Raw genomic sequence first — 22,826 nt, forward strand, 5'->3', positions numbered from 1 at the left:
TTAAGTGGTCTTAACGAGGCCTTCTTAGTCAATGACTGCTTTATTATTTATCATATTAGTATCAAATTCCAATAGTTGTGATAATTCCAGAGGAGCAGCAGTCTGTCGCAACAAAAGGCACAAGAAGTCTTTTTAGTCTCCTAGGAAGACTAAACATTTTTTTTTAGTTTCTAAGGTGTCATAAGACTCCTGTTATTTTTGCTGCATGTGCTGTTAATCACCTGGATGTTTTACAAAGTTTTAGCAAGCCATGAAAAAAGAAGGCTGTGAGGAATCGTTGCATTTGGAACTCTTCACCTCCACGTTCAGTTTGTCTGGTCTCCAGGAGGCATGCCTTCCCCCCATTTTAATTGGAGTATTTTTCATAATTGCTGCTATTTAACATGATTATTTTGTCAAATCATGGGATAGCTTTATAGCCATATAATAAGCCCAGGAGAACAACTTCTCTGACTGTTGCCATCTGCAGCGATCACAAGAGCAGCTTAGAAAATATGGACAATCTTTAGAGTAATAGGATACATATGGTAGCACACAATTATATGTAGCTGGATTCAATTAGTGTTGTACAATTACACAGTTTTATTGCTTAGTTAAAACAGTGAAAGCACTACATAGTGGGTAATTTGCACTAATCCACATCTCTTTAATTGTCCTTCGGGGCTTAAAGGCAAATAGACTTGTAAGAGCTTACTTTCTGAGTAAGATGAGCTTTAAATGATCATCCACATTGTTTGCTCTTTGGCAGGGAAAACAATTAAAATATTACTGCTTCACAGTCAGTGAAGCCTTATTTATGTCTTTAATCTTCCTTGATAATGGAAGGCACATGTCCCACAGGTATTTTTTTAACAAATCAAGGACAGTTCTTTTAATATATAGTAAAAAATTCAACTCTTTCAATGATGGCTTTTACCAACAATGTATTTTCTATGGCAGAAATACAGATTGGGTTTTTAAAAAATGAATATTCCACCTTATTCAAGTTTGCAAACTCTCAGCATAATAACTTTCTCTGTAATATGATGGAAGCATATTTTCAAATACTTTGGATAGTTTACTAAAAAGTGTAGTTATGTAAAGCAGTTTCAGCCACGGAGGATCCAACTTTCCGTTTTATATGACCCAGTCAGAACAATGTCTAATGTGAAACCCCCAATGACAAATGTAACGTACTGCTGCCACTTCAGCAAACACTTTTTAAAAGTTTCATAAACCAGATGTACTTAACAAACCTGTGTTTTTAATAATACGGCAATTACACTTTTAAATATTATTCTCCCTGCCCATCTACTTTTGAGTTCTGTCAAAGCCAATGTGTTGAATCTAGGAATGCTAGTTGTTTCTGAAGACAAGTTCCAGTTGCATGAGATCATTGAAAACTAGCTCAAGGGAAAAATACGTCCCTGAATACAAAATATCGCCTCTGAATACGTAACTGACAGTATACTGCATTTCTGTATAATTAAAATACGTTGGTTCGAAATAAATCTTTTTGTTTTATTTTCAGTGATTGCGTTATGCAAAGCAGGAGATGTTCTCTCTTCCTTACTACTTTTTGGGGGAGGCTGCTTAGGTTAAACAGTGTGAAGCAGTGTTCTAGAGATATGGGTGAATTTATTACTTGTTTATAAAGGAAAATCTCATACATTATTTCCTCTGCTGTCGATAGTCATACAAATGAAGTATAATTGATTTTGAAGATGCATTATGGAATCATGCAACACTGTGCCAGGAGCAGTAAACTCTTATCTATTGTTGGAGAAAATAAAAACTTGTCTGTCTTTATTCTCTGTGATTGATAATATTGGATGGAAAAGTTACAGTTAAGCTAGAAACACCCTTAAGGAGATACTTATACTTCACTGATAAAGTCTACCTAAATCTATCTCAATAGTATGGTCGTCCTCCTAACTGTTCTTAAAAGAATTCCACTTTGTAGGAATTCCTAGAATTTCCACATTCTAGGAACCAAACTGTGTGCTTGGAGGAAATCATAAGGCTGACTCGGCTGAATCCTAGGGGCCCCACAGGGGGCCATTAATTTTTTTGCTAAGGCACCCCCCCACACACATAAATTACAATTAATGGATTCTCTTATATAACCTCTATTAATAAGTTAATTAACTGCTTTCTTATTGAAGTGAAACAAATTGTCTCTTATATTAAAATAATTATCCATAAATTATATATTTTTAATAAATAAGAAAAATTTCATTCACTTCAAAATATTACAGAATTGAACAATTGTACCCCCCAAAATGTGCTTTCCTGAAGAGTTCTACTCATGCAATAAAAATATTTTAAAAATTTTGAATAGAATTCCTCAGGAGTCCCTCAAAATGTATATAGGGCTACGTACTGCAGTCTAGTACCTACCGTACCAGGGCCAGACTGTCCGCTGTAGCGGGGTGAAAGACTGAAGTGCTGGAGAGGGCCCAAAATACCTGAAAGCTATTTAATAATAGCTAGTTAACACGGCCCTGGGTTAATATGGCTATGGGTGAAATATTATATTTATCCTGAAACTATACTATTTCAGGCATTGTGTGGTTTAACTTACCCCCACTCCTTCCTGTCAAAAGATCCCTGTTCATAAGAAGTAGTGTTCTAGAATAGTTTTCCACAGCTTTTTTGGCAATTTTCCACATCAGGCTGAAGTGGCATGGTGTCAGGAGGTGTACCACCTCCATGTTTTTTAAACGTATTTTTCCCTATAGCAGTTTTAGGCAACTCTTGAAAGATTCCAGTATGCTTAAGTTCAAGCTAAATAAATATGGTTTGTTGTCTTGTCAACAGAAGGAACTTCCCTACCCACCTTTTTCAAGGCAGCTCCTCAATGTATTTGAAAACTTCTGTCACTGTTATTTAAGACATACCCATCTCCTTCTGTCTTTTCCCATGTTAAGATCTGTAACCATTTTCTGTTCCCTCCACAGCTACTGCTATAAGATCTTTTCTCTCCTGGATTTCTAGGATTGTTTCTTTAAAGATACAGTTTGGACCGTAGGATACTAAATTGGAAGATTACCTCCCACACTTTTTTTTTTTTTTTAGGTTTATGAACACCAAGATGGAAGCAAATCCCTAAAGCTGGGAGATTTCGGATTGGCTACTATAGTGGATGGACCTCTTTACACTGTCTGTGGGACACCTACCTATGTAGCTCCAGAAATCATTGCGGAAACTGGGTAAGACAATTTTAACATGGCACCACTTCTCTATGAAAAATGTAACAGGTTCTCACATTAGTACTTCGATAATTAAATCTCAGTAGTTTGCTCAGAAAATATGATGAAGGCAACAATTAAAACTGCCTCATCTCTGTTGAGTAGTCATGTGTTCTACAGCAGATTGGGATGTTCGAGATCTTTACTTGTGTTCTTTTTTAAATTTAATTTTTTAATTATTTTATATTTTACACAACAACAAATAAGCAACAAGAAGATAAAACAAAGCACAAGAAGAGGACAATAAAAGCGGGGGGGGGGAGAAAAACAGTTTCCATCCAAATTGGCTATAATTTAACATGCATTCAATTAAATCCATTTTTAAATAATAATATTCTGTAAAATAACTATTCAGTACCTTAGTCAAATTGGTCTGCATCCAATTAAAGAACATTTTTAAAAGAGCTACATTCTAGAAATTCCATTAAATAAATGATGAAAATATTCCAGATTATCTTAAAATCATCATTTTTTTTCCTTCCCTGAATTAATCTAATCTTATTTGTTAGTTTTTCAAGTGCCACTATAGTTCTTAGTTTAGCGCACCAGCTATCCAAGAATTTTAGAATTTTTCTAACACGGGGCAATAAGTATCCTAGCTGCAACTAAAAGAAAATTAATAAACGTTTTTTATTTGCATAGGGGTTTTTCATTAAATAAATTGAGCAAAGATAATTCAACAGTTGGTTTTATTCATTCCCGAGTTATTTTAACAATCTCTCTAAATAGTGATTCTGAGAAATTTGCTATAACTGGACAGGACCACCACATATGTAGAAATGTGCCTAATTTGCAACAACTCTCCAGCAGTTTTTATTGTCTACTTTCATTAAGTGGACTATCCTAACTAGGATCAGATACTACCTCTGAGACATCTTTATTGTTCTGGTATGTTTGTAGAAGTAAAATGAAATAGGCTGAGAATTAAATAACTACATAGAATATTATCATACGTACTTTGTAATTTTAATTTGCTTTTTAAAAGCCTAGTAAACAGTTCTGGAAGCTAACTAAATCAACAGTGCAACAGTTAAGAAAACTTAACTTTATTAAGTGCATTCTACCTGAAATTGTTCCCAGATCTATTATGTAGCCACCTACATACCTGCTCTTATGGTACTCATTCTGCACTAAGATTTCTCTACCTTAAATTTAGCTTCTGAATTTCTCATTTTTACAGGTTTACCCTAATGCAGCAAAAGAATTCAGATCAGTTGTTTGCAATTTTTGTTTTTTTAATTCTCAAGTAGAAAATACGTTCTCTGCATAGTCAATACATATTCTCTTATTGCTTTCAGATATGGCCTGAAGGTGGACATCTGGGCAGCTGGAGTAATTACTTATATCCTACTGTGTGGGTTTCCTCCATTCCGTGGGTATGGGCTTTGCTTCTCTGTTCATCTCTTAAGAATGCATCTTGGCTTTGTCAATGGCTCCTGTATCTTGTTGTGTATAAATCTGGTTGCTCTCCTTGTGCCATGTGATACAATTGAATCTACCTAAACTTCATTGCAGAATATGAGTATGCCCTCAATTTATTTTTATAGATAATAATTCTCTGTCACTACGAAGGTCTCCTCAGCACTTGAAATGTTGTGTTAAATCATTTCAGAATTATATAAAATGTAAAACAAACATGTTTTCTGAAAGTAGGCTGGAGACTTGCAAATTTCAGAGCAAGGCTGGTAAATTAACAAAGAAGGCCATTTTATGAAACCCTTCTCTTTCTTTGAATTTTAATGAATGCCAACTGTCTCTAGAATCCATGTTCCTTAGCATATTCACAGTGTGGAAGGAAAAAGACTACAAATCAAATACAGTTTTCGAGGCAGCCCTGATTAACAGCAGAAGCTTACTATTTAGCCTTTTTGTTTTTGTGTTAATACTGTGATCAGTGATAGTAAATGGTGTTCCCTTTTTTGTTCTGCAGAAGTGGAGAAGATCAGGAAGTTCTTTTTGATCAGATTTTGATGGGACAAGTAGACTTCCCGTCTCCCTACTGGGATAACGTTTCTGACTCAGCAAAGGTAGTTTTACCCAATTTGTGCAATTCTTTTTCTTTCTTAAAGTCTTATCCAAAAGCCTCCTATGCCTCGTCTGAGTGTGCACACACATGAAATATGTCTGAATATTTCATTGGATACTTATTGTAAAAGTTTTCCTTACTGTTGAAACTACATGTGAACTCATATAGGCATTTTTCTTTGTTATTAATCTATTTATAACAGTTTTATGCTGCCTTTCCACACAAAAAGGGCCCTCAAAGTAGCAAACGTTTTAACATTGAATTGAAATATTAAAATAATATATAAAATAATCCAATAAAACATATAACACCAACAGAACAACCCTGTTACCGATATCACCATCATCAACAACACAATTTCATAAACTAACTGCAATCCTAAACCGACTTACACCAGTCCAAACCCATAGATTTCAGTGGGTTTAGATTGGAGTAACTCTGTTTAGGATTGCACTATAAGACGATGCTAAGGAATTGTTAGAGTTTCCATCCTTCTGTTTTCACTTCATTCATACTCACCAGATTTTTCTTTGATATGTTTCTCTAATGTAGTTCATCAGCTGAGTGTTCTTAATAACTTTATGCCAGAATACAATTTATTTATTTCGACTATTGCAGAGTCCCCAGCAATGATATTTATATTTTATAAGTTGGAGGATAATGTTCCCTTTTTTTTAGCAGTGTCATAGCACTATAATGTAATATAGCTTCTTCACAGTATTTTTAGTTATTGGCTCATGAGTCATGAGTTCACATGGAGGCTTTAAATTAGGTCTAAACTTTTCACTTCACAGGAACTTATCACTATGATGCTTCAGGTAGATATAGATCAGCGATTCTCAGCCTTGCAAGTTCTCGAACACCCATGGGTTAACGTAAGTAAATTAAGCACTGCAAGTTTTATTTTAGCATTACTAAACTTGCTATTTTTTTAATCCTTCATTTATCGAACCTTTGGAATTCTTTTTGGAGTCAGTGCTTTTAAATATGTCAACAATACATTTCTCTGTTTGCATTCTGAAAAATATCTGTACCAGAAAAGGTTGTGTCCATGTCTTTGGAATGTGTTACTAACTTCCTGGAGCTTTGTCAGTTCCTAGTCTCCAGCATGAAATGAAGGAATTGCCTGATTCAGGACACAGTTTCCTCAAATTCAGCTCTGACTGTGGGCTTATTATGTTTGTTTTAAGTCTTATGTGTTTCCCTATGTCATCAAGAAAGAATTTGGTAGACCATTCTTAGACTGGACAAGGTTCTGCATGCAGCCATAGAATCAGTTCCTCCAAACCTGAAATCATTAATCCATGAATGAGTATAATAAACCATATGGTAAAAACAAAGGATAGCAGATGCAGAATCTAACTGCAAAGATTATACGTAGGGAAATTTAAAGAGGCTGGCAAGAAAGTGTTAAGATAAATCCTTGCACTTTTATTCATGGCTAGGAGGCAAGACACTATTAACTCTGTACTCCTTAGAAAATAGCCCCATCTGTATTCCTGACTGTATAGGAGTATGAAAAAGACTGAAAATAAATTAACAAATCTGAATAAACACGTTGCTTAAGGTATTTCTGACCAACCTTATCCCTTGACGGACTGTTTCTGAAATTAAACAGTAAACAACATTGCACATATATAGTGCATTTATTTTAAGAGACATTTTTCCTTCTGTAGCTACAGTATTTTTAGTCCTATCATAAGGTGATGGTGAATAAACTATTTTTTTTATCAACTGTAAAAAGTAGTGGATGTCAAAAGCTCTTCTGGTCCATTGTTTTGCTGTAATTTGCCCATAATTTATACAATAACTCTTTTAGCAGACATATTTTGAGCAGGAGGGAAGTGCCATGCTTTCAAATACAAAGTGCCTACAAGTGTGTAGATTATTTTACCCCACTGAGTTGCAGAAGTATAACAGAAAGCTCTATAATCTGTGCAGGGGGGCTGGGGGCTGGCGGACTGGGTCCAGGAGAGACAATAAATGCCTTCTTGAGAGAGGAGTCAGGAGACCTGTGGCAAAGAGTGGTAAGCTGCAGTACTGCAGCCCATGCTCTGCTCACGACCTGAGTTCGATCCGGGTGCACACCGGGTTCAGATACTCAGCTCAAGGTTAACTCAGCCTACAATCCTTCCGAGGTCTGTAAAATGAGTACCCAGTTTCTTGGGGGTAAAGTGTAGATGTCTGGGGAAGGCAATGGCAAACCACACCGTAACAAAAAGTCTACCAAGAAAACATCATGATACGATGTCCCCCCATGGGTCAGTAATGACTCGGTGCTTGTACCTTTACCTTTACCTGAGAAAGGAGTGATCACCCTTGTTTTAAAATGGGCAGTGGTATGTCCACTCCTAAAGAAACCTACTCTGAACTTGAGAGAGTTGAATAACTACTGTCCAGCCTCAAATGTACTATTTTTGAGGAAGGTGATTGAATGAGTGGTAGCCAGGCAATTTCAGGGATGTTTGAATGAAATGGATTCTTTGCTCCATTCCAATCTGGTTTCAGGCCTGGTAATGGGAGTGAAACTGTCAAGAGACAGACAAGGGAGAGTTAATTCTCCTGGATTTCTTGATGGTTTTTGATCACATTATCCTCCTGGAACACCTTTTGGGACTGGAAGGTACCGTTTTGCTGTGGTTGTGGTGCTATCTAGAAGGTAGGTTTCAGAGTGTGTTGCCAGGGACCTGCCACTTTTGCCCCTTGGTCTCTGGCCTGCAAAGTTCCATCACGAAGTAGAAAAGAGCAAGAGTCCAGTAGCACCGATAAGGCTAACAAAATTGGTGGTAGGGTATGAGCTTTTGTGAGCCACAGGTCAGATACAGCTCACTTCTTCAGAGTTCCATCTTGTCCGCCATGCTTTCTAACATCTACATGAAGCTGCTAGGAAAGAATATGAAGAGGTTTGGGCTGAGATGCTTCTAATATGCAGATGATACTCAGATGATACCTAAATAGGGTCCCCAAGGTGGAAAACATTTGGACATTAAGACATATGTACGTTAAAGCAACAATTTAAATAATATATAAAAATTCAGTAAAATCATATAAACATAAACATACAACATCCAAATTATGAACATCAACAACAGTTATCAAGGGTACACTAAAGAAACAAAAATGTCTTCTTCAGCCACTGGCAGAAGATACTAACGGAGACAGAGAAAGGAAGGTACTTCCAAAATTTTGGCCACAACAAGTAGTAACCGTCTAGCCTCAGATGGCAGGGTCAACCAAATCAGAGTCTCTGAAGTTGACAAGTGGGGGACGTGATGCTTTCTTTTGGACTTTTCCAGTGTATGCAGTTTTAGGCTTTACCTGTATCAACTTCAGGCATACTGAAGAAGACAGAAGACTAGAAAATTGAATATCCTATACAAAAGCTGGATGATAATATAGCTGTCCAAATGTTTCTGTCAGAAACTGTTAGCAAATCAGTTGGTGATTGTAGAAATGTTGCCAACAATATGTAAGATACAGATTCACAAAACTAAAGTTTCTACACTACCATTAAAAAAACCTCGTACTTACAAACTTCTTGTTAACAGTTATATATGGGTGAGTACCTCCAGGATTGTTTTACAAACACTTGCAAATAATATCTGATAATTGTTTGCTTTGCTTTGCTTTGCAGGATGATGGCCTTCCAGAGAATGAGCACCAGCTGTCGGTAGCTGGAAAGATTAAAAAACATTTCAACACAGGACCTAAGCCCAACAGTACAGCTGCTGGTGTCTCCGTTATAGCAGTAAGCATCTGCAATACACTGTTTGTATTTTGCCATTGTCCATAAAATAATAATCTGTGTTAAGGAGGCACCTCCAACTATTTAACAGTCATCTTTAATACAATAAATGTTCTATTATTCCATTAATGTATTTTCTAGTTACTTTACCAACAGCTACCTCTAGTTGTTACACTTTACACATGGTCCTATATCTCACTGGAAAAGTTATTCCTCAGTAGACTAAGAGCAGAACTACAAGTGACAAAAGGCACAGATTGGACACTTGTCAGCTTCCCTCAAGTTTTGATGGGAAATGTAGGCATCCTAGTCTTGCAGCTTGGCTCTCTGACTGCTGTCCAATGGACTTTTCAAGTGTCACTTGTCCAACATTCCGCCAAGCTGCCTACATTTCCCATCAAAACTTGAGGGAAGCTGACAAGTGTCCAATCTGTGCCTTTTGTCACTTGTAGTTCTGCTCTAAGTCTAACATGCGTTCACTGCTGAGTCATTGAGGCTTATGAGTATTTACTTTCTACAACATTCATATCCTGAATTGGGGCATTATACTCTGCGTTATCAAGGAAAGGTAGACCCTGATTAGAAGCACAGTTACTTTGTAATGAGCATAGACTGAAGGGCCACAAAACATGGCATGACATGTGCTACTTGCGCTTGCTGGTATTTGAAAGCTGCACAGATTGGCTGGTTGTTTGTCACTACAAGGGCCTCCCAGTCTTGCTTGTTCTGGCATGTGGAAAGCCATTCAGTGTGCACGCAGGAGCTGTGCAGCTGGCTCAGTTCAGCTCAAGGCAGAATAGCTACCACTGAATCAGAGATGGGTTATGACTTAGACCTAATCTACAGCACATTCTGGCAAGAGTCAGTAAACAGCGACATTTTAAAAGGTTTCCTCTTGTTTAAGAACACCAAGGAGAGCGGTGATGCCTTGCCTTTGCCATTTTAAGGCACAGCTGTGCGTGTAGGCTTTATTCAGTTTGCATGTCACTCCTCGTAGAAAATTTGGCTAGCTGCTCTCCTTCAAGCAGGAATCAAATTGGCCTATGATTTCAACAGGGCTTCAAATAAATTGTCTAGCATGCCACAGCTGCAGAAGAGCTATACTGTATGTTTGAACATTAAGGGAAGGAGCCCAGTTCAATTTCAGCTGTGCATACGGTACAATTAGAAACAAGCCAGTCTTCTTACCCCCTTCCCCTATTTTCACATGTCCAGATTACTAAGGTATAAAAGCTCACAACAATAAAGGAGTCATATTTATCTGTTTCCCTCCCCTGAATGTCTATTATTAAAACTATTTGGAAGCCACTTTTAACGATGTGCACATCATCTCCTTTCCTTATGTCTGCCTGTGTTTCATTCATAAATGCGCGTATTAACCATGTTCCAGAGAGAGCCATCAAAATGAATGCATTGAACATAACCACTTCCATATCAGAATGATCTTGTGTTTGCTCTCAGCTCTGATAAATTGCAGGTGGTATAACTGCAAATGCGCCCTTCTCTTGTACTTTCCCCACTTTTGTGTTTCTTGGTTCAGCCCTTTCAATGATGGGTTTAAGTCAGCAGGAAGTAAACTAAGTTCGCCCAGCTTATAGGCTGTCTGTGCTGTAACTAGGGATGCTTGCTCCAGAGTTATTTAGCATTGCAAGTGTTTCCCATTTCAAGCTGTGCGTCCCCCCTCCCCCCCCCTCATATTTTATTTATTCGGCTTTTAAAATCAAAATACATGAGATGTGCCTCAGTATGGAAGCTAATGTTTCCCTCATGTTTTTTTTAGATTTTGTCTTTTTTATGTCATCAGCAAACATACAGTCAGCATTGTTTTTGTTTTAATTTTTGAGCAACAAAAAAAGTAGCTCTCAACTTAAAGCATCCCATTATATACATTCTTCATATGAAATGCCAGGTTACGTTCTTCAACTGCCCAGGTGAAAATCTTTTCAATTGGACTGCCAGCACGCTTGTCCATGAGAAATACTGCTCAGGTTCACTATATGAGGGGATTTCATAGCTTTTAAAAGCTGTTCAAAATGCTTTTGCACTCATTCTTTGCCTCCTTTATTATGTTTTCTTTCATTTTAATTTGCATCAGTTGCACTGAAAAGTTGTATTTTCAGCAGTTATTGTATTTTAATTGAGAAGAAACACTGCAGTGAAGTTTGTCACCAACCCCCCACCCTTCAAATGTGATACAAATAAAACTACTCTGGCTTGGAATTGGCGTGATATTATATCTACTGGCTGTTTAATACTGGAGCTTTGCATGTGTCCTGCTGTTATTCTGCCTAAGTATTTCATTTATTGTAAACTTGTACGTTATTCCTTCTGCTTCTGTTAATTTTTCTAAAATACAGAAAACATATTTCTGTTATGCATTTATCAATGTCTAACAGGCAAGTTAAAACAACACACAATCTAGTGCAAATTCTCAACAATATCAAAAGGTTACCTTTGCATTTCAATGTAAGTTTAGATGGGTAACCGTGTCAGTCTGTTTGTAGCAGTAGAAAAGGGCAAGAGTCCAGCAGCGCCTAGACTAACAAAATTTGTGGTAGGGTATGAGTTTTTGTGAGTCACAGCTCTGAAGAAGTGAACTGTGACTCAAGAAAGCTTATACCCTACCACAGATTTTGTTAGTTTTTTAGGTGCAACTGGACTCTTGTTTAGTCCAGTTTAGAAAAAGGTAAGTTTAGAAAAAGCAGTTACTAAAATTAAAATGCATTGCTAATAGAATTGATGTGAAACTTAAATTAATGTAGTAAGTTTATAACGTTACTATTCTATAGGTGGTCCAGTTTAATGTTAAGATGTTCCTGGGGCAAAATTGGACTCTTGTTATTAAAACAATTTGTTCACATATAGTAAACTACTGAGCATATGTTGGCTATAGAATACAAATGATAAGTTGTCTATATGTAAGAGTTAGAAAAATGCCTACATGTGTGTTTGTGTGGAATTGAATTGGCCAAATCGGTTAGTTATTCAGTTCAATGTCCATCATTACACAGAGAAGCTGCAAGGGAGCTCTATGCATATAAGTTGTGGTGATGCCATTGGCATAAATTGTGTTAAAAGTGGATTAAATAAACTCATAGAGGAATATCAATGGCTCTTAGCCATGATAGCTAAATAGAACCTCCATTGCTAATTCCAGGTGCAAACAAGAAGAGAGGAATATTACTTTCATGCCTTGCTTGTGACCTTTCTGGAAGCATTTAGATGACCACTGTTGGAATCAGAATACTGTACTAGAAGGGTCCTCCTTAGTCTGATTCCACAGGGGTCTCTTTATGTGCTTTTTAAAAATGGAGTATTTTCCCATCATCAGTTTTGTCTTCCCTTGGTTTGGATCCAGACTAGACATTTCTGTGAATACAAGGAATTCCCAGAGTGTGATTTTCACAGAGTGTGAATTCTGCAGAGTGTGATTTTTTCCTGCCCTCTCCCATGGAATCCTCAAATGCCCCCTGAAATCCTGTTCATGGGGCAGCTCTTAGGAACAGAATGTCGGAGGGCATTTTGGCCTTCCTTGGGAGGTGGGATGGGAAAATCATGCTCCATGGGAGGAAATGCCTGCACCTCATAGAAACCATAGTCTAGATCCAACGTCATATGTTCAAATTTTCATAGTGTCACCTAGAAGCCCTCTGGAGGTAAATAGCTGTTGACTGTAGCCATAGCAATGTATCTGGAGTTCACTGGGCACTCCAAAGTGATCATATAAAACTTCTCTGTTCTCTCCAGGGAAGTGAAAGTTTTGTTTACTTATTCCATTGTGTAGAGCTGTCACTTTCATTGAAATTAATGATGGAATTTTGGGGGAGTGGAGCTGTGCACCCTAACAGTGCACTCCTAAGCAGATGTATACCTTTCTAAATCCATTGAAATGAATTGGTTTAGAAGGGTGTAATCGGTTCAGTACTGCACTGTGCATTTATGCAGCTCTTGGATTAAGAAGACAGGGCTGTTTCATACATAAGAAAATTCTGTCCAGTATGGATTACTCCTTGAAAGTGAAGAACATCTGCCATTTTAATGTGTTGGTCATATCTTGATTGCTATATGGAATTCTGAAACAATTTCATGGAATGACAGTGACAAACTTTGTGCCCTTGAAGTTGATATTTAGGCAGTTATTTTGCATGTATAATGTGCATTATCGATCCTAGTTTTAAGTTCCTTTGGAAAAAAAGGTAAAGGTGTGCAAGCACTGAGTCATTACTGACCCATGGGGGGATGTCACCGCAACGTTTTCTTGGCAGACTTTTTACCAGGTGGTTTGCCATTGCCTTCCCCAGTCATCTACACTTTGAATATATTTTCCTTTGGAATATATATCATTAAATAGATATTTTAGTCAGAGGGAGAAGTATGACTTTTATACAAAATAACTGCAGCTTATATCCCTGCTAACTTTTAATTTTGTTTTGTATAGCTGCATTAGAGAAACATATATTCTTTTCCCTCTTGGTGGTAGTTTTGTTTTTACAAACACAGTCTAGTGCTTTAGTTCAATGGTTGGGTAGAAATTTCGTAAATAAATAGCAGTATCAGTTAATGCTGTTTTCTTGTCAACATTGTTTAAACTTCGAATCTTGAAGAATGTTGTTTTTAAAAATACAGTAATTGCTTCAACTCTATAAATAGACATTCTCAATTTGTCACTGTTTTTCTTTGAATGTTTCAAACTAATGGCTTGACTGTTGTCTGGTTGTGTCTCCAGTTGCTAAAGAGGAGAGCTGGTAATTATGTCTTAACTGGACACAGATGTCTTGAAAGAGGTGTAGTAAAATGTCATTATGCTGAAGATTTGACCAACACTACTTTTCTGTTTGGAAATGAATAAATACTCTTCCTCAAAAATACACTATTCAGTAAATTCAATATATATTGGCCAAGCATAGGTTAATTTACATTTGTGGTATGAGTGCAAAAGAGAGGTTTCTTATGCTGAAGGAGGGGGACAGAGAAAACTCTGGTAGAAATTTGTATCTTGACAATGTGAATAGAGAATGTATTACTTTTACTATGTTTATAGACTGACTCAGTCACCGGCCCATATTTGGTATAAAGGATGTTTTGAGAGGTGAAGGAAAGTGGGAAAGAATTGATTATTAAAACACATTCATGGAAATAAAAAGTCAAAGGGTTGGTGACATTTTACAGTGGCTAGAAGGAAAGGCTCAACTATGTCCAGAGGATGAAAGGCAAATATATTTGCACTTTAGTTGCTGCATGTGGAGAGTGCCCTCAAGTCATAGCTGATTTATGGCGACCCCTGGTGTTCATGGCAAGAGACTAACAGAGGTGGTTTACCATTGCCTTACTCTGCAACCCTGGACTTGGTTGAAGGTCTCCCATCCAATTATAACCAAGGCCAGCCCTGCTTAGCGTCAATTGCTTCATAGCCCAGTCCTAAGACTCCTAACACACATTACTTAAGACCACATCCTCGTATATTTAGTACGTCTAATTTCCACAATAATTACCACAGAATGACACTCTGGGGGTTCTGGCAGAGGCAGAGTGAGAAGTTGGAATCCAGGCTCTGGATGGCTCTTGGACTTCTCTCTGGCCCTGACAAATTCCTAGCCTGACCTATATGTTCCCATCAGAGGCAAGGAAGCCCATTGATTTGTTAGGTGAACAGATCCCCCCCCCCCAGGAAGCTGGCATGAAATCTTTTATAGTTTTTCCAAGGCAAGCCAATTGATTCTGGGGGTGGGGGGAAATAAGTCACAGGCCAGGGAACCCTCCACTTTGCAGCCCTGGTAGTTTACCACATGAGGCTGCAACACAATGGTTAAATTCTAGTCCCAGTGGCAGCTTCATTATGAACAAAGTATGCATAAGCTGGTCCTGCTCTTCTTTTATTCTCGTCTACAGAAGTTCAACATGCAGAAGTGTAACAGTCACTTTGGATACAGAGTACTCGTGGACACACTGGAGCGTAATATGCACTAGAACTGCTGGAACAGTGTATAGGAGCAGAGTTTGAAGCTGTGGTCGTACCTGAACTCCAGTCAGTCACATTAATATAGTTAAGGTGTTAGTCCAAGGGCTGAAATTGCCTCTCAAATGCACAGCAGCCAGTTAACAGATGCATTCAGCTTTTATTTCTTTTCTTGGCACCTCCTCAAGTGCCGTGCAGCAGAAAAGTCAGCAGGAGTGTACCAGCTTTGCAATTGTTTACTGTCAGTGCAAGCTTATATGCCACATGCAGATAGGTACAGTTGAAAAGGATCATTTGAATGTGTGAATTGCCCCCTAACATGCAGCCTTAAGTGTCTTGTGAGTGGCAACACTCATTACTAACTGAGCTTAGTTTAAGGAAGAAGCTTTGGCTCCTCACTTACTGTTTAGTCTTCTGCATTCTGTCGGTAGTTCAAGTTACTAAAGAGTTCCATTCAGCAAACAGAGGAAATGTGTGGTTATAATCTAACTTCAGATTCTTCTCCCCAATAAAATAATTAATGTATTTTTTAAAAAATAATGCAACATTTTAGCTAGAAAGCTTTTAGAAGGTTGCTTGTTGTCTATTACACATGTATTATGCTAGGATACCAGTAGATGGCAATAGCAGATCAGTCTGCTTGGACAGAAGAGAAAATGAGGGAACTCCTAGTTTCAGTAGGAAGTATTCAATAATTCGGGCTGCTTAATCTATATTTAAGGACGGAATATAAATTGATGAAGGAACGTAAATGGAAGCTTTTTATTTTGAGTCCTGTGGATTCAGAGTCAATGAGATCCACAATAAATGAATAACTGGTATCAGATACCTTGTTTCAGTTTAAATTGTAAACTTTCAACATTATGTCGCTTCTTCTTGATTCTGATGAAGAAAAAAGAAAAAAAAGAGACACAAACATAAAACATCTTTTCCTTTTATATACCTGTATATAAATGTAACATTCTCCAGTATTAAACTGCACAGCCTGCCTTCTTGCGTGCTCTCTCTCTCTCCTTCTCTAAGACTTTCTGCATTAAAATAGCATTTAATTGCCTGTTAAGTGGTGCCCTGGCCACATGTCAATACACTGTGGAAAGGTTAGGAAAATAACACCCTTTTGTTACTATTCCACTTTCGCTGCAACTGCAAAGCTATATGGAATATGTGCTTCTTCTTAGTCACTTATATGGCAACATATTTTTCTTTAACATAGATAATGAATTTTTCAGTGCAACTTTATTCTTTTTTATGCTTGATAAAACAGAGTTATCCACAACTCCTAAGTAGCCCTTGTTTCTGAGATGCAAGTTATATTGAAACTGAAAGCTTGAATTATAAAAGTCTGATGGGATTTTATCAAAATGTGATTTTTCTGTTCGTCTTTGCATGTTTCCAGAATTATGCAGAAGCAGAACTATAATCATGGTGTGGTCTTGTCTATTCTGATCTTTGGAATGGCTATCAATATATCATTTGACCACTACCTTTATTGTAGAAAAGGAGGGGGGAATTACCTTTATATTTCTGAGGTTAAACTAAATGAGTTCTGCAGCAAGTAACCTGTATCTTCGTTTAAAGTGAATGGAATTCTCATTTATCCAGATAGACATTTAGGGCTTAGTTTCTTCTTTATCATTTGTACGTTCTCTTGTTTTCTCATTTCCAGTGCATAGACTTTTTTGTTGTTTTGGGGGGTTGTCTGTTTTGTAGGTTAGATTGTGGAACTGATCAATAAATATGCACTAAATAAAGAACAGTTGTGGTCTGGAGGTATTAATTCTCTAGCACAATGTCGATCCACTGAGTTGCCCCATTTCTCTCTGCTCAGCTGGACCACGGGTTTACCATCAAGAGATCAGGGTCTTTGGACTACTACCAACAACCAGGAATGTATTGGATAAGGTATGAGATGGTACAGCTCCAACAGTCAGTGTTTCCATGGCAACGTGCTGGCAGTCTCCATTAACCAGTTCCTTCAGTGAATAAACATGTGTTTTTTTAATTTGTTATCCAGTCCATATGCTGCTTTATCAGTTTCATTTTAATCTTGATTGAGATGCCACACCCCCTCATTCCTTTTCTTCACCCATTATTACACTGACATTGCAAGCTTTTCTTCATTGCACATGCTCAGTATCAATTTATCCCTCTAGTTAAAAGGACAGTGTATATAGAAAAATCTAATGGATATGCTCAAGCAGTACATTTATGGGTTTACATTTATGGTTTTAAGGCATCTGCTATCCTGTGTTGTTCTTTATAAGACGCATGTGATAGCAACAGGATATTGGTACCAATGTGCGTGTGTTTGATTATATTTCTTTTCTAAATGCAATATTGAATTATATACTGTCATTTTAAATCCCACCCCAAACACAACCCTTACCTTGTAAACCAAACAATGCATTGACATAACATAGTACTTAGAAGCTTTCCCCCACTGATATGAAATATAATGCATTGTAAGTGTGTTGATAAGCTTGCTTTTTCAAAGTATGCACATATTGTTACCCCCCCCTTTAAAAAAAGAACAGTAGATTTAAATATATATATATATATATATATATTGCATGAGTCTGTTCCTTTCTCTTCAGTATTATCCTACAGTGTGGAATGTTGATAGGATTGTGATTGTGGCTTTTTGTCAAATGGGAAAACAGGTTATATGGTTAATTGTGGTGTTTTCTTTAAAGGATTTAATTTTGCTAAAGGAACAGATGTTAAGCTGTCTTTACACACTCCACCATCACTCGTTCATATGATTGCTAAGAACTATTTATTATATTACAGTATTTCTGCTAAACATTTGAGTTGTGATTTTTTTAAAATAAAAAAAATTGCAAGGGGTCTTGACTGAAGACTGTCAAATACAGAGAAATGCAGACACTTAAAAAATAAGCTTGCAAGTTTGAGTTTCATTAGCATAATGGTGGCAGCATATACAGTAATGTAGAAATCTTCCATGACCTAATCTCACTAAATGCATGGATGGGACTGCAGTAGACCATGCTAGAAGAAATAACCATTCTCACAGTAGCTATCTAGGAGTTCTTGATCCTTGGAGCATAGGTACTTTGCAAAATAATGGGTGAAAGACTGTTTCCATTCAGACTTGGTGTTAAAAGTGTCATCCATGCACACACGTATTTTAAGACCTTCTTTGATCTGTATTCCCAGTTTTCTGGAAGACTCAATAATTTTTCTGTGTGTTACAAAAGACATTTGCTAATACCACATCTAAAATTATCATCAGCATTACTAAAATCATCAAAGTCATGCCTGTGCTATCCTTCATTCACCATGAAAATGGATTCACACTATTTTAGTTATGAATACAATATTATTAAACAGCATTTACAGCAAGTAAATGAAATTTTAAGGAAACAAAGTAATTCAAGAATAGAGAAGCAATTCTGCTTAATGATGGATGTTAGTGAAGAATGAATTATTTTACTAATGAACATATAATTTTGACAGTATTTATGAGAACATGTCTCCTGTTATCTGTCTGTGATTTTGCTTTGCCATGGATTGTACTCCTGTCTGCTAGCTTATTATAGATTTTATTTCCAAAATTAATTATGGAATTGTAGCATTATAGTTTGTTGCAGCCTTCACTTCAGTTGTCATTCTTTCCCCTTTCCTACGTCCATGTTACCAAAGAGAATTCCAGAATCTGGGAAGAAATTCGTATGAGAATTTTGGAAGCATTCCAGATAACTGTACTCCATTCTTGAGGAGAGGGGTCATTGTGAACACATAAAAGTGACTTAAATTTTCTGTTTTGGTTTATATCAGAAGAAAGATGTTTGTGATAAGTTGATATCACATATGCATTTAAAATATATACCAGGTACTGGTGTTAATCGATGTGACAACCGAAAGCCTTGCTCATGCAAGCATACATGTTCCATATTATGTTTTATGAAAAGACAACAATCTGAAAATGGTAGAGGAGGTAAAGCACCATTAGAGGAATGTACACTACATACAGGCCATTACTATTCAGAGCTTCCCAGTATGTCTACACAGAATAAAAAGTATGGGCGTCATCATGTAGGTTATAAGTTAATTCTTTACAAAAAAGTATGTCATGTATGAAAGGACATTGTTAAAAGTAATAGCCAGATAAGGAGTGGGGGCAAGGTTTAGCTCCCCTTGCCCATACATTTCTTTTTTTGTAAAATAAAAAATGTACCCACCCATCCCTGCTTTAGAACAAACTGTTGGCCATGTATAAACATCATGTTTAGTATAGTACTGAATAGGGGTAAAAAGACAAAGGATAACAAGGAGATTTTTCCTTCTGAGGAAGAATCTCAGATAAATCTGACAGGATTTTTAGTCACCTTTCACAGTATATTTGCCACAATTCACTGAGCATCCACTTGATCATCCTTACTCTTAACACATTTCACATCTTAATCTTAATGTCACTTTGTTTCTGATAGCCTCGTTGCAGTCATTTGATATTTGTTGAGAGGAATATTAGAGGCAAATGTAGACATTTGTAGACTGGATTATTTGCAGTGAGTTCTGTTCACTGATCCTGCATAACATCTGCTGAAAGTAAACCAATGTATGGAAAGCCATTACATGATCCACATGTAAAGATGACAGCAATGGCTTTAGCTGCTTCCAGTAATTTATAATGAAAATAATAATTACAGTCTTTCTTCATGATGTGATAGCAGTCTTCAAGAATTTGAAGAAGGCCTGTTACATGGAGAATGGAGTGGAGTAATTTTAACTAATGACTTAAAATTAAAACATAAGAATTTTCAGTTAAACATTAGGAAGAACTTCGTGATAGTTTGAGTGGTTAGAGAGGTTCTTCAGTGGAACAAGTTTCCTCAGGAGGTGGTGGGTTCTCCTTCTTTGGAGGTTTTTATGGCAGACCCAGCCTTTCACACATCCTGCACCCCCCCCCCCACCTCCCTTCACAGGCTTGGGGCTTCCCAGGCAGGTAAGGACTGGTTACCACATGCCACCTGTCTAGTTTCCATTTTAGCAGGCAGACAGCCTGCCCACATCCTCACAAGGTTCCCTCTCTCCTGTTCCCAGAGGCACCGCCAGACAGGCAGCCTATTCCCTGTATTTACCTCCCCTCACCCAGCTACCACCCAGGGCTGTTGGGAAAAGGGAACTTTGTCAGATGCATCTGACAAAGAGAACTGTGGTTCTCAAAAGCTTATGCTACAGTAAAGTTGGTTAGTCTTAAAGGTGCTACTGGACTCCTTTCTATTTTGCTACTGCAGACTAACGTGGCTAACTCCTCTGGATTTATTTACAAGATGAAACATAGGAGTGAATGATTTTAAACTCATAAATACAATGGGGTTAAACAGGGAATATTTCAATGTAACAACGTTTGTAATCAGCCAGCAAATATCTCTGCTCCCTTCTCTCAGCAGTGTCCAAAACCCTTCTTTTAGCTTTTCACTCTTTCCAACGAACTCCAACTGTCCCTAGCTCAGCATTATGTCCCCTCTCAGTGGTTGATTTCTCAGGAGAGGTAGAGCTGGAGCCAGTCCTGTCCATCACGCATGGCTAGCAAAGCTACCTCAGCATCTTAAACTAGCTTGGAAGGCTTGGAGGCTCAAGGAAGGATTGCTAATACAATTGTGATCCTAGTTGTCCTGGCAACACATTTTTAATAACTTTCTGCAAAATGAAGAGGGTATATCCATTTTAAAGTATGCCAGGTCATCCTGCTGTGTGGCAGCTTTTAAAAGAGAGTTCTCATGATGCTGCCTAGGTGTTGTTCCTGACTTTCTAGTTTCTATTGTGCTTGGTATTACTGCTGTTTTCACCAGTACTGTTTTAATATGTTTTTATCTTGTTTTATATAGTCTTCTGCATGTTGTGGCACAGTATACACTTTTAAAATAGGTTTATTCTCTTTGGGATTTCTGACATCTTTAACACTGGGCCAAGCTACAAGTGACGAATGACTACGTGATCGAGTGGAGGGCAAGTGAACAGGGAGGAATACACGTGAGTCTATTCACATGCCTTTCAAGTGTCATTTGCCACTTGTAGCTTGGCCTACTGCTGTAACAGAGGCATCCAAGTTGGATCAGAACTGTGGAATGTTATCAGCAAGGAACTCAGGGCCAAGCTACACATGACGAATGACACTTGAATGGCAAGTGTATTTCTCCCTGTTCACTTGCCCTCCACTCAATCCACTTACCGTTCAAGTGTCATTCGTCATGTGTAGCTTGGCCCTAAGAGAAATAAACAAATTAGGCACTAAACAACCCAGAATAGAGAGTCATGTTAGTCTATTTACCATCTAAGTAATGGAGAATGTGGTAAAAGAGAAGAAACTCAGACCTGTAATTTGCTCTGCAAAATGGCTTGGTTGAATTTAGCTCTCCTCTCCTTTGTTTTCCTATACAGCCTGCAGCAGCTAGGCATCTATCACAGTCAAGGGCTCTCCATAGGACTCCGAAAGCAAGCTATTTATCTGTAGCTACTGATATTTTAATTGGATAATGATCCAACCATTGGATAAAAGATTTAATATCAAGATCACCAAAACATGAACCACTCAAAAACAACAACATATACCTGCTGTGTATGTGTGGCCAGTACAGCTGTGTTGATCTTTTTATGTCCTGAGCCACCACTAAGAAGCGATGCATGGTTATTGAAATTTTCAACAATGATAGGATTGTTGTGAGCACCTGCAGATAATACTCACAACTTGGTTTTACCCTTTCTCCTCTCGCCCTTTTACTTATTTTTTCCCCAAGCATAACATAGTGAAGTTGTGCAATCATGTAGCCTGTTTTGTTCTGTTTTTAAAAAACCCTTAAATGTTTTCAGTGAAATGTTCCAGGAATAGCTTCTTTTGACCTGGCCAGGCACCTTGCTATTGAAGCTAATCAATTTTCCCACTCCACTAGCTTTTATAGAGCTAGGGAGTGCAACTGCAGTTTTTAAAAAATAGCAAAGTGCAGGCTTTTAGTCCTACCCTCAGGCTCCCTGTTTCTTCATTATTTTTGTACAGTTATAAAACTACTGATAAATGGGGCTGGGAATGTGCTAAAATAGTTCTAAGACTGCAATTTCCCCTTTTTGTTTTCATCTTAGTAAAACATCTAAGGAAGACATGATAGAACCATGAAACTCTGTGGCCTTTCACGTAACTCTAATCTGGAGAACCGGGTTTGATTCCCTACTCCTCCACTTGAAACCAGCTGGGTGACTTTGGGTCAGTCACAGCTCTCTGGAGCTCTCTCAGCCCCACCCACTTCACAGGGTGACAGTTGTGGAGATAATAATAACATACTTTGTAAACTGCTCTGTGTGAGTGTTAAATTGTCCTGAAGGGTGGTATATAAATCTATTTATTATTATTATTATTATTATTATTATTATTATTATTATTATTAATGAGCTAGGGTATAGGTATGTTTTGAATTCATTCACACTTTTTCTTTGTTGATTTCATAGAGAATAAAGGAAGCGGAGTGTGGTGGGCTGGCCCCTTTTTCTTCTTGTTTCTATCAATACTACAGCACTACTATAGCACTACAATGAGGTTTAAGCAGAACTTGTACTGAAAGCCAGAAGTGAGAAGATGCTGTAGGCCCTAGGGGACAAAGCACCCATCATAAGTAAGGCAGAAATGTGAATTAGCTCCGTCCAGTTATGGAACTGCGCAAAATTTCTAATAATCAGATTAGTGGCTTACTTCATTGTTCACAGTTCCCTATTTGTACATGCAGTTTCCTTTGCCTATCGCCACTTCCACCTCTTCATGTTATAGATCATTACCCCAAAAATCCCTCCTAGTCTAATATTTTGCAATTGCACTGTTTAGCAATTACTACAGAGTATCTAATGTGGCTTGAGTGG

General features: G+C 37.6%; 1 protein-coding gene across 3 annotated transcripts in view; it reads left to right on the forward strand.

Annotated features, from left to right (window-relative positions):
- The window catches only part of DCLK1 (doublecortin like kinase 1), a 283,608-nt gene that overhangs the window by 252,690 nt on the left and 8,092 nt on the right, over nucleotides 1-22,826 (forward strand). For 2 of the 3 annotated variants that reach the window (XM_054973774.1, XM_054973773.1), the window contains 5 exons: nucleotides 3,058-3,191; nucleotides 4,529-4,606; nucleotides 5,161-5,257; nucleotides 6,051-6,131; nucleotides 8,891-9,004. In XM_054973774.1, coding sequence (XP_054829749.1) covers nucleotides 3,058-3,191; nucleotides 4,529-4,606; nucleotides 5,161-5,257; nucleotides 6,051-6,131; nucleotides 8,891-9,004 — 504 coding nt within the window. Of the gene's footprint in view, nucleotides 1-3,057; nucleotides 3,192-4,528; nucleotides 4,607-5,160; nucleotides 5,258-6,050; nucleotides 6,132-8,890; nucleotides 9,005-16,785; nucleotides 16,860-22,826 lie in introns of all 3 variants that reach the window. The other variant, XM_054973776.1, reaches the window with a different exon arrangement.

Source organism: Eublepharis macularius, chromosome 3 (assembly GCF_028583425.1).
Source record: "Eublepharis macularius isolate TG4126 chromosome 3, MPM_Emac_v1.0, whole genome shotgun sequence".
Classification (NCBI taxonomy): Eukaryota; Metazoa; Chordata; class Lepidosauria; order Squamata; family Eublepharidae; genus Eublepharis; species Eublepharis macularius.